A 12660-nucleotide genomic window follows, 5' to 3' on the forward strand; every position below is an offset into this window, starting at 1 on the left:
GACGCTTTCCCCGGGGGCCCTCCAGGGAGTGGCTGGTTCCAAGCCAGTCAATGATGGAAGGGTGGCTTACTAGAAGTCTGGACTCCACCTAGGGACGCAGGGTACACAGCAGTAGCGCAGATTTGCTCCCCTGAGCCTGGGTGGACTGTGGGATGGGGCAAAGCATAGGTGCTCAGCATCAAGGTTAAGGTCCCAGGAAGCCACAGTGTGGGAATCTGCCCCATGGGCACCAAAGTCACCCGGGATGGTGGCAGACGTTGGGTTCAAGGGAAGGAGCGTGCCTGGTGCTGGCTGAACCTGGGGCAGTGAGCAGGATGTGACATCACTAAGCAGAACAGGACTGGGAGCCCTGGAAGGCGTGCACAGGAGCGTGTGAGCCAGGTGCCCGTGGGCACCAGGAGTGTGCTCTCGCTCCCCTGGGGCCCGCTGTTCATGTGGGAGGGCTGCTGAGACCCCTGAAGGCTGGGACAGGCGGTGGACACAGGAGAGGCCACGAGTGGCCAATGGGGTGAGGAGCAGGTTTGCTGGGGGTCGAAGACCCGGCACAGGGAGGTCCTGGAGGAAGGGGGCACAGGAATGGAACTGGAGACAGGAAAGAGCAGCAGTGTGGCTGGCTGAGTGGAAGGGGATAGGAGGAGGCTTCGGAGCCCTGTTCAGCTCAGGCCTTCCCCCACAGGACGTGGGAGCCCCTGGAAGGCTCTGAGCTGAGGGCCGAGTGCCCACCCAGTTTGCTTCTTTGCATGTAGGTTTTGGTGACAAACAGGGACAAAAGCAGGAAAACTATTTAGGAGCTGTTGTGATCATCTGAGTGGGAGATTGAGCCACAGTAAGCAAGCACCAGTGGCTGTCAGCATGAAGTGATTGGATTCTCGCAGTGTTTTGAGACAGAATCAACTGACTTTGGTGATAATTGGACTCAGCGTGTAAGAGAAATGCCAAGGAAGACATTAATGAATAAGTCTTGTGTCCTGTGTTTAGTTCAATTTTGCAAATGTTTGTTTTCTACTCTGCGTCTCTGGCTGCGTATGAGGCACGGCACCAGCAGGATGCAGGCCTCCCTGCCAAGAGCCTGTGCTCTGGAAAGAGACGGACATGCCAATAAAGACACAGACCCACGTTAAGTCTAACGATCAAAGTGTGCCCGAGTTCTGACAGTGGGGCTGCCACTGTCACCGTGAGACTGGGATGGAAGTCATTCTGCCGGTGATGGACGGAGGAGGGTTTCCTGGGTGTTCGGAGGGGGGTGGGGCACTCCGGGAGAGGGCCCTGCAGGAGGGAGGCCCCAGGAGGGAGGCTGGAAGCACACTGGGTTGGCTGGGTGACCAGCACAGTGGGGAAGAAACGGCGCTGGGTGGAGCGGATCATGGTGGGTTTGGGGGCCCGATCCTTCCTGGACCTTGCTTGAAAGACAGCAGGGACAGGTTTTGTGCTTTGAGGCAAACCTCTCACCACATTGCCCCGGCTGGCCTCCAGCTCCTGGCTCAAGTGATCTTCTGCCTCAGCCTCCCAAGTCGATGGGTCTACAGGTGCATGGCTACACCTGGCTCAGAGAAGGTTTCCAATAGGGATTCTTGTGATCAGAATAAGTTTTATAAACTTATAAAACTTAAAAATAATAGACTCATTAAACTTATAAGCTCAGTCTGGCAGCATGTGGAAGCAGTCAGAGGAGAAGGGAGAGGTGAGAAACAGCTGGAGGTCACTGTGACCATGGCAGCCAGGGGGTGGCACCTGCCTGTAATCCCAGCACAACAGGAAGATCAGGAGTTCAGGGCCAGACTCAGCCACCTAGGGAGACCCCCGACAGGGCTGGGGATGAAGTTCAGAGGTGATCCCCAGTACCAAAAAAATAAAAAAGCTGAGAGCCTGAATGGAGTCTAGTGCAGAGAGTGGAGGAGGGACTGGGGGCTGGGGACCAAGTGCTGAAGTGAATGAGGAGGGAACAGAGTCCCGCAGGCCGGGACGCCGTCCCATCCACCAGAGCCAGGAGTCTTGGGAAAGTGAAGGCCTTGGAAGAGGAAGGAAGTGGTGGGGTGCGTCCGGTCATGTGGGCGTGGAGGGCTCCAGAGGTGGAGATGTGTGTGGAGATTTCAGAGAGCCTGGGTGGACTGTGGGACGGGGCAAAGCATAGGTGCTCAGCATCAAGGTCAAGGTCCCAGGAAGCCACAGTGTGGGAATCTGCCCCATGGGCACCAAAGTCACCCGGGATGGTGGCAGATGTTGGGTTCAAGGGAAGGAGCGTGCCTGGTGCTGGCTGAACCTGGGGCAGTGAGCAGGATGTGACATCACTAAGCAGAACAGGACTGGGAGCCCTGGAAGGCGTGCACAGGAGCGTGTGAGCCAGGTGCCCGTGGGCACCAGGAGTGTGCTCTCGCTCCCCCGGGGCCCGCTGTTCATGTGGGAGGGCTGCTGAGACCCCCGAAGGCTGGGACAGGCGGTGGACAGTGTGTGTCGGTGGTCATAGGCAAGGAGAGAAGCTCGTCTTCACCAAGGACTTGTAAAGTCACCTGCTCCAGAAACCAAGAGCTGTCTTTTCTGTTCCACCAAGACTACTGCATTAAGGTTTCCAGGGAATCACAACAGACGGTTGTACTGACCGCATAGTATTTAATATGATCAGGTCTTAAATAAGAAGACAGGAGCATAAACAATTAAAATGAAATATATAATAAATAATCATTAAGTTATAAAGTACATAGTTTATATTAAAACTAAATTCTCAGATGCAAATGTAAATACAGAAGAGCAATAATATAGAATAATAATGCTACAATTTTATACAAGAGTCCAGAGAAGACAGTTTCAGCTAAAATAGTCAAAATTCAGATTAATTTTCCTTGAAATCCAGGACCTACAGCAGAGTTTCCCCTCTGTGCCTTTCCTCTCAGAACCTTTTTCTGTTCCTACAAATGGTGTTGGGATCACGCTGAGCACTGGAGCATCAGGCTCTGCTGGAGTGGCGCTGCAAGGCTGGTCCCTGCTCCTGCAGGAGCGCCCAGAACTCGAGAGACTCACGTGGCCACAGCTCTGCAGAAAAGAGCAGCCCCTGGGGACTGAGTCCAGCGCCCTGGATGTACACAAGGAAGTGGAAACCCTCCAAGTCAATCAGTGCCCACGGATGCAGGTGTCCCGGGTCACTGTCCCCAGGTGAGCGGTGGTGTCCAGGTTCTCCTCCGTCCCTTCTGGACGGGCTTCCTGGAGGCGGCACTGCAGAGGGCAGCACTGCCTCTCCTGGCGCTGGGGCTGTGCTGAGCCTGAAGGTCGAGGTCCTCAGCCAGCCCCCCGAGAGTCCTGCTCACTTTTAGAGTGAAGAGCCTGGCCCAAAGGGCTAGGATAGATCTTTAACAGTAAACACACCAAAATAAATACATTAAATAGAACATCACAATGTCAAGAAGTCAGCAAGTATAAAGCCTGAAGCCCAAACACAGTCTGGGTCTTTCCAGCGCTCCAGGGGGGCTGCATCCCTGGCCCCTGCCAGCTCTTGGCTCTGCCCAGCAGCCTGGGTGGCACCCCGGAGGCTCAGCAGGCTGCTGTGGCCATCCCAGGCCATGCTCCCACAGTCCCTCGGATAGCATATTCTAGAGGCTTAAAAAAGTGACTCATTTCTGACGATAAAGCACTTCAAGGAGCTTTCAGTAAATGATCATGCTGGACGCACCTTTCCAATCTGAATCTGTCTGGAAAACACTTTCAAGTGGACAAGTTTTCTTCTCAGAGTGTAAAGCACTCCCACCTCCTGCTCTCGCATGCTCAGAGCCACTGAACAATAAGAAATTCTCAAATAGCTTATACCAGTCTAGCGAAAATTTTATTTTTCTAGAGTTTTTAACTTGCTATTTAAACACACTCTGCTGAAATCGATATGAAAGATCAGTTGGAGCAGATATCTTGTTTTTACGACTCTTGACCAAAAGATTGGGAAGTTTACCGGGAAGCCTGAGACAGGCCTCCGGCCACTTTGTCTCCTAGCTTTGAGTTTGTGTCAGTGACTGAATTTGTCTTCTCCAAAGCGAACACTGAGTCTCTAACATGAGAAACCTGTTCTGAAGTATATTCATCACATAAGTTTCATTTTAAAAAGAAGAAAGCAAAGATGGAGGAAGGAGACCTCTGGAGTTACTGGGTCCCTTGTAGTATGACCGCACCATCTGAGAGCCAGGAGACGGCCTCAACCCTCCATCCCAGAAGGCCACCAGTGCCTGTCCCTCTGCAGATCTCACTTGACATGTTTGCAAACCTCAAAGGCCAAGTATATTTCATAAATACATTCATAACTATAGAATTTAAATATTTTTGACAAAACTATAAAAAAGCAAGATTTTTTTGGTCCCCATCTGGTAAATCTGTCCCCTGATACATAAATAAGTTACATATTTATTTGTTAGGCACTTTGAAATAAAACGTAAACTCTTCAGATATGCATTTTTAAACATTCAGTTTACATTTCCTTAAAAGAATACAGATTTCAACTTTTCATTTTGATCCTATGCTTCTCTATGTTCAGCTTGAATGAAGGCATGTACTTTTAAGGTCTGGTCATGACAGAACCCATTCTTGTGGTAATTAACACTAAAGTTAACGGAAGATCAATAAATTCTTGAGGAGTATTTTTGGTTTTGGTTAACAATTTTAGCCTTCTCCATCAGCCAAGGACTGTCACAGTTGGGCAGTGAGATAAAGTAAAAATGCAGAAGCCATAGAAACCCATGACCTGGGAAGTCAGACTCCTGGCCCTGAAGTACTGCGTACTAATTTGGGGAATGATCCTAGCTTTGCACACTTACTGAGGTCTTTTCCCACACCAATGGACTGCACTTCTGCTCTCAGAGTACCAAGAAGTGAGTCCGACTGCTGTTGGAGTGTGTGACGTAGTGCCCAGCTCCAAGTCGGGTCTCCAGGAACCTTCTTCTGCCTCGAGTCTAGGGAAGATGCTGGTGAACCATCTGTGGAGAGAGTGTGCCGTGAGTGCTCCACCTGAGAAGCACTCGGTGAGACGCAGACCAAGGACAGCCACAGGGTGATTTAAGGAAGATACCTTTTGGAGAAGCGACTTCAGTCCTTCCAGAAATTCCCTAGGTGGTTTCTTCTCGTAGGAGTCACATGAAGGGCATGTCTAGAAATCAGGGAAAAGCAACATTCTTCCTTAAAACTCCTTCCTACTGAATAAAGTGATTATTTAAAATGTATTTTCCAGCCAGGCTTGATGGCACATGCCTGTAATCCCAGTGGGTCAGGAGGCTGAGGAAGGAGGATCATGGGTTCAAAGCCAGCCTCAGCAACTCAGCAAGGTCATAAGCAACTCAGCAAGACCCTGTCTCTAAATAAAATATTTTTAAAAACGGCTGGGGATGTGGCTCAATAGTTAAGTGCTCCCCCGGGTTCAATTCCTGGTACAAAAACAAAACAAAAATAAAAAATCTGGGAAAGTACATAGAATTGTTCTGAAAGTAACAATGGTAAAAATCACTTATAATCCTGTTCCTGGGAAAGTCTGCAATGTCTGGCATATCTCCCCCAGTGTTGTTTAAGATTTTTGTTTTTACTTTGCTTTTATGTTACACTGGTTGATAATCTGCTTTTTTCCCCTAACACATCACAAGAATTTCCTAGGTGTTACATAGTCTTCAAAAGTATTAAATATAATGGTTACTTTGTATTCCAACAAAGAATGAAATTATTACCATTTTTGGACACCTAGGTAGCTTCTAATTTTTCCCTTTGGTAAGCAATACTTCAAAAACCACCTCTGTAAATCATTTTTCATAGATATTTAGTTTATTTGATAAATTTCTAGAAGTAGAATAACTAAATTAAAGACTAATAATTTCAAGGCTTTTGTTATACATTGTAAAATAATTGCATGTCTTTTCACTTACAGTATTCTTATTATTGGGAAAATAATGATAAACAAATTCTCATTTAATTGGAAAAAAAATAAGATTTCCTTGTTTTAACATGCATTTGATGGCTGGGAGATTGAACGTAAGTCCTGCCTGCTCACACTCCTCCCTCCCTCCCTTCCTTCCTAGCTCTGGATTTACATTCTATTCTTCTTCCAGGTGTAGCATGGTATTTAAGCCCCTGGGTGCCAGTTTCATGTAGTGACAACATCTGGCTGAGACACATGAGTAAGTCATTCTGACAACTATTTGTGGCACCTGGTGAGTCTCTTAACTTCTTGAGTAGGTCTCACTCTCTTCCTCTGTAAAAGGAAGGTGCTTAACTGGATAGTTCCAAGTTCAGTGCTGAAGTGTTGGGTTTTAAAGCCACGCCTAGCTCCTTTCATTCTGAGGAAAGTTGTAAAGGGCTATTTTCACATGGCAACCTGGCCAAGCAGTCAAAGGAAATAAGAATCATTTTGATAGTGTCATTAAGATTTCACTTGAAGCACGTGGGGAATTTCTTGAGGAGGGAGACTTAATAACAAAATTTTAGAGTAACTTATTTTATGTGGTTTCCACTGGTTGAGATGAATGCTAGTTACTCATGTTCTTGAGTATTACCATTGCCCATGAGTTGGCATAAGAAGATATACACAAAAAGACTTGGGTATCTGAAAAACCAGGGATGTGGAAAGTCCCCAGCCAAGCAACGGGGTACACCTTTTTAAGTTCAATACTGACTCTGTTACTGTTCAGGATGAAAATGTTCTTTAAGAGAGAAGAGCAAAGTTTAAGATGATCTTGATCTCCTGCAGGCTGTCCCTTTTCTTGTCAGAAAGCTAGGATTCAGCTCCCATGAACAAGAGCACAAGCTATATGTGCCCATATATAACAGGGGGAAAATGCTTCTTAGTGTCTAAGTCACAGTTGGATGCTCTTCCTAAGGACTCGCCTCAGGAAGCTACATGAACATAGTCCAGCTACTAGAGACTAGCAGCAAATTCTAACTGGGTTTCTGGGCACTTTTGAGGTCTTGAAAGAAGCAAGCTACTTCTCAAAATGTATCACATGTGACAAGGTGTCACTAGAGCCCTAGAGGTTCCAGCTGTGAGAGAGAGAGAGAGAGAGAGAGAGAGAGAGAGAGAGAGAGAGAGAGAGAGAGTGTGTGTGTGTGTGCACCATGTAACAGACATATTGCATTGTAGTTAACAAATACAAATGGGATAGGTGACAAGTGACAGTCTTACTGGAATGAGTTCCTGTTCTCTGCTTGCATTTGTAGAAGGTACTCTCCTCTTCAGGTTTTTGATGAATAAACTGATCCTCGTTCCGTTGTCTCCTGGGTCGGCTGGCTTGAGTTGGCCAGCAAACTTCTGAAAGCACAGCAAAGCTGACTGCTCACAGCGTCCCTGAAAGAGAACCAATTTGCACAGACGTTAGGGAAGTCATCACAATGCTGAGAGTGACTCTCCCGGCCTCTCCTTCCACCTGTACCAGCGTGCGTAGGGTCACACTTATCTTAACAGAGCAGGAAGGGCTGAGTGCACCACCTCTGAATCGTTGGCCAGAGAAGACAGAGGTGCCTGGGTGTAAATTTCCCCTTGTGCTAGGAAGAAGGAACAGTTTCTGCCTTGCCGAGACAGGAGAGGAGAGCCTCCCTTTTCCATGGCTCTTTATTCTTCGTGCCACACTGAGGTACATACTGAGGTCTGGCTGGTAGGAGGGCTGGTGGGAGGCAGGTGGCCAGGGAGAGTTCGTTTGGTTTAAGAGCACGGCTGCTCCATTATGAGGCTCCGAGTTGCTCTGTGGCTTTGGTACATTACACTGCAGTCTGGTTTGCCAGCTGTCCCTCTGGGAGACCCACAGAGCATCTCTCAGTGGTGGGCTGTAAGCAGCTTTCCACCCTGTGCAGCGATGGCCCCAGGTCTTGCTGATAGGAGATGCACTTAGCACTGATTTTGCAGCCCACAGGTGAGTGGCTGAGTGAAAGCCCACATTTGGGAAGGGAAGTGGGTTCCTATCTCTGAGGACATATTCGAAGATTCCTATCCTTCCCGAGGCTATGCATGGCTTTTCTAAAATCCTGTTCACATCCTCGGGTAAGTTAGGGTAGGATTCCAAACCAACAAACCAATCACACTGCCGAGAACAGTATTTGAGATTTGCCCAACCGATGGGAGTAGGACCATTCCTTAGAAGACAGAATAGGGCTAAGGGCATAGCTCAGTGGCGGAGCACTTGCCTAGCAGTAGAGGCCCAGGGTCCATCACTAGCACCATAGGAAGGAAGGAAGGAGATAAAAGTAGTGTCTCCCACTATAGAACAAGGACTCAACTTGGCCAAATGACTAGAGAAGAAGCCAGAATCTTAACAATCAAACCAGAAGGGGAATGGAACTCCTTGGGAGAGCAACTCTTAAGTCCACTCCCCAAAGCACACGGATGCTGACCTAGGAAGGGCCTGTACCTGGGTCCCTTCTGTCCAGGCTACCTGTTTTCCTTTAGCCCGTGCATGCAATGCTGTTTCCCCCCAAAGTGCCACATCTTGGTCTTCCTAATGCACATGGAAGCCACAGCCTTCTATCCAGAAACCTCCAGAAAAAGGCGTGGGCAGTGCAGGACAACATTCCCTGCATCAGCTCAGGGCAGTCAGCTGGAAGCAGCCCGAGCCTGCTTTGCATTTTCCAGCCCATGTGCACACCCCACATGGATGTGGATGTTGATTAATAACACGCATCTCTAAGTCACAAACCCCCAGTTTCGCTTTGCATATGTGGCCACAAGCCGAGAACCTGCTTATCTGGTTTCCTTATACCAGGCCCGGTTGCCTTTCATCCGGCAAGGTGGTGTCCTTTCCAATTTTGCCAAAATGCTTATTTAATAGAAACTATTTATAAATGTTAATTATAGCACTTTTTTTTCCTTGAAAACCACATGTTCATGTTTGTTGAAGTTTTTTCTTTTCTCTTCTTTTTGACCACAACCGGCTTAACTTACTGGAAAAAAATAATATTCATATTTAAAGAGATAAATTTTCCAGCTGAAACTGAAAACACTAACTGCTTCATCCGTGATGATCTGAGAAACCAGCATTTCTCACAGGGGCCTGTTTTGCTGAGTTAACATTTTCATTTGTATGTTGAAACCAAATTAGGTTCCAAAGAAGTACAGGGGCCCTACGGAACCAGTGCCCCTGTGACAATATCACCAGGAATGATCAAGACCAATGGTCAAAACTTTTAACCCTAAGAAAGGCTTTCTGAGAGCCCCTGTCATTAGAAGAAGATGGTACATGGGTGCCAAGGCTGGTGCTGATGGGGCTGCGTCTCCCAGCCCTCCCGGTCCACCTGTGTGGACAGATACTGTGTTCGCTTTGTTGTCCTGTCCTGCAAGCAGCAGAGCTGTCCCTGGCAAAGTGCGGTCTAGACAACTAACCGCTGGGTCTCACCTCAGGAGCACGCCAGAGCAGCCTCAGGAAGGAAAAGAAATGAGAACCTGCCCTGCCACCTGCCCAGAGGTGTGCAGGGCAGGGAGATGGACCTAGATCCAGGCAGCCTCCGGTGCCCTGGCCTCAGGAGTCCTGGGCCAGCCCAAGTCCCTGTACAGCACCTCTTGGGGCATCCCTGCTGCTCTCCTTCGCTGGGCCTGGGTGACAGCAAAGTCCTGGGGAAGGTTTTGTTCCCTGGGCCATCAATACTGGAAAGCATGAGGAGCTCCCTGGTCCCACCTTGGTTTTGCAGACTAGAGGGAATGAAGGGAGTCAGAAGCAGGAGTAGAACCCACCCCTCTCAGGCCGGGAAGCAGTCAGGAGCTGCTTTTGAAAAAAGCTCACTTTGTTTCGCAATTGAATATTTGGAAGTATTTGCCTCCTCAGAGCCTACTTTTAGACTTATTAGTTTTTTTGTTTTTCTTCTTCTTCTTTTGCAAAGAAAGCCATGCTCATTTGTGGCAGGCAGCCTCGCTCCCTGGGAAGATCACCTCTGTCCCCCCCACAAACTGAGCTTGTATCAGGGTTTGCAACAGCAGCACCACAGACATCCTGGACCACTTTTGGCTGTCAGAGCTGTCCAATGCACTCCACTGAGCAGCGTCCTGTCCTCTAACTACCAGAGGTGGCGGCACCCTCCCTGCCAGCCCCAGTCCTGCCAACCCCAAATTTCTCTGGACAATGTCAAAGGTCCCTTGGGGGCAAAATCACCACTACTGGAGGACCCCTGGTTATTCGACTGAAGGAAGAAGGAGAGAGAGGGGGGAGAGAAACCTGGAGGGGCCAGTTAGAGATCCTTGCTGAGCACTACTACATAAGTGCACTTTTACGGCCCTATTTTCAGTAAATTTCTAAATTCTGTTACAGGCCCTGCTTTGGGGCTGGCCCTGAAAAACTTGGCCTCAACTCTCTTCTTCCTTCCTGAACTTTTCAGCCAGTGAACTTAAAGATCTCAGGTGCACACGACTCCCCTGTATCATAGAAAGCAGAGCTTGATCAGATTATCAGACAGCTCTGGTATTGCTGAGACAAAACCCGCTCTTTTAGATGTAAGATAAAAATGTCTTTCAGTGGAGCAGGGACAAGGAGGGAATGGAAGGTGCGGGACTAGGAGGTGTGGGCGCGTGTGCATGTGTGGAAACATCACCTTGATCCACTAATGTGTACAATGGATATGCACTAATAATCATAATGGAAAGATAAAAAATGAAAGTGGCTATGAAAAATTTAAACTTTAGAAATCATTCATTAACACAACATATAAAGGAATTACCCATTGGATGAGTTTAAGTTAGAAAATGGGCTATTTTCCTATTTTGCAAGTTGAAGAGTGCAGCTAGGAAACTCTGGGAAGAACAGGAATCCTAGTCAAACAAGGCGCACAAGATGCTGAAAAACGCATGTATTGATACTTAGACACTTGAATTAAGAAGTATTCCTAATTATGCTACTTTCATTTTAGATGCTACTTAGTAAAAAATGACCTAGTAAATATGAGAGTAGCTAGGTTCCGAGCTGGAGAGTGAATTTTAGAGAAAAGCAATAGTTGTGACTCATTCACTTTCTAAAGTTTTACACAGTCATTTACCATAACTGTTTTCTTTGCAATGCCTCTTAGTAAATCTGCCCCTTTGTAGTGTCCTAATTACTGGTAGCACTTTCACAGTTATCCTAATTTATGCAATTAAAGGTTGGTGACAATGAATGTCAGAAGCCAGCAGACCACACTGAAGAGGTTACCGGGAACAGACCAGTAGACACCGCTCTTGAACGAGCTGCCTGGCCGCTTCTCCCTGGGACTCGGATTTGAAGGGCTGAAGAGATGGACTAAGTTTTTGAAAATGGTCCTTTCAAAAGACCCCACCGAGGGCCAAGGTACGTGTGAATTATACTTCAAGGGAGGGCTGGGGCTTCCGCAGCGCTGTCCCTCACACGGTCCCTGTAATCTAATTCTTGCTATCTTTTTACTTATTTATTTCTAGTATATTATTTAAAGGGGAATTCCTCTCCTTCTGGGAAGAATTGTGTCTGTGTTCCCTAAATGAGATTACAGAGAAGACTGAAGAATCTCCATGCCCAAGGGCCCTGAAATGTAGCTACCTGTTCCTTGTACAGAAGCTTTCTTTTCCAGTTTTATCATTCTGTCTTACAAAACTACTTAAGAGTACTCTTAGAGATACTTGAATATAGACATTTGTTTTATAAGAAACATAATGTAGCAGTTTGTTGGTAAATCATGACTATTTGAACAAAATAGAAATAAGTATTTTACCAATTATTAAAAGCCCAGATGCATTGAAATTAAGTGTATTCCCAAATAACCATTATAATGCCTTTCTTATTGGATTAAAAACATATCACATATATTTTCAGAAATAAATTCAACAGGTCTTACCTTCACATCTTGCGGAGCTGGCAGAAGTTCAGGCTCCTAGAGAGAAAAAGAAATCAATTCCAATTTACACTTGTAAGTTGAAAGCCTGCTTGTACACTACCTACAAAATGCCATTCAACGCTGCGGGGTGCGTGGGCTCTTACCAAGTTATTCACATATTTTTTCAGCTGGTCAACTGTGTGTATAAGGTGACGCATTCTAATCATGAGGCGACGATCTTGCCCTCGGGAGCTTGAGTTATGGGCCACTGTCCCCAGAAGGATGACCATCAGACAGAGAAGCATCCTCTCCATGTGGCCAGGGTGGGGTCCCCTCGGTGCAACAGGAGGGCAGGAGCCTTCTGCTCACTTGAGTGTGACTGGGGACGGGCTGTCAGGGAGCCCTTTTATTCCCCCTCAGGGAGAGGCCAGGCCCTCCCAGTGAGCCTGGAAATCTCTCTAGAATGGATGAATGTGAGTAACTCGATTTTCTTTTCCACTGGCTAGGTATACGTGTGCATGTAATAGTGCGTGGGGGCAGGGATCGCTGGAGTGAACGAAATGTGCCCCGTCTGCACCTTACACAGGAAAAAGACAGAAATGGGTGAATTCCAATTTTCAGCTTGAACTAAGAGAGTGTGTGCTAAATGGCAGGTACTGTGATACTTCAAAGAGGTAAACAAAAACACTTTGATCTCTTTTCCTCTGCACCCCTGGCATCTGACCTGTCCCCTCTAACAGTCATAAGGGTACTTCAATAATGAGTAAAGTGGAGTGAGTACCTACTGGCAGGACTTTTTTTTAGGTAGACTATGTCTTTGACTGAAATCACCCTGTATTCCATCATAAGGGGAGGAGGGAAGACTACCTTTTAGGAAATTTTAAATAAAGGGGGTGTTTTCCTAACTTGCCGGAA

At 47.2% G+C, this 12660-nt stretch overlaps 1 protein-coding gene across 1 annotated transcript; it reads right to left on the bottom strand.

Moving 5' to 3' along the window:
• Window positions 1-2700: 2700 nt before the first annotated feature.
• Window positions 2701-12273, bottom strand: Il21 (interleukin 21). Its single transcript, XM_046458481.2, has 5 exons — window positions 11910-12273; window positions 11767-11802; window positions 7133-7294; window positions 5039-5116; window positions 2701-4946 (listed from the first exon to the last, which is right to left on the bottom strand). Exons 1-5 carry the CDS (start codon window positions 12057-12059, stop codon window positions 4923-4925), a joined length of 450 nt encoding a protein of 149 aa, XP_046314437.1. The 5' UTR covers window positions 12060-12273; the 3' UTR covers window positions 2701-4922.
• Window positions 12274-12660: the final 387 nt, after the last annotated feature.

The sequence above is a fragment of the Marmota monax genome, unplaced genomic scaffold (genome assembly GCF_021218885.2).
Source record: "Marmota monax isolate L192 unplaced genomic scaffold, Marmota_monax_Labrador192_F-V1.1 WCK01_AAM20220418_F8-fsc00378, whole genome shotgun sequence".
NCBI lineage: Eukaryota > Metazoa > Chordata > Mammalia > Rodentia > Sciuridae > Marmota > Marmota monax.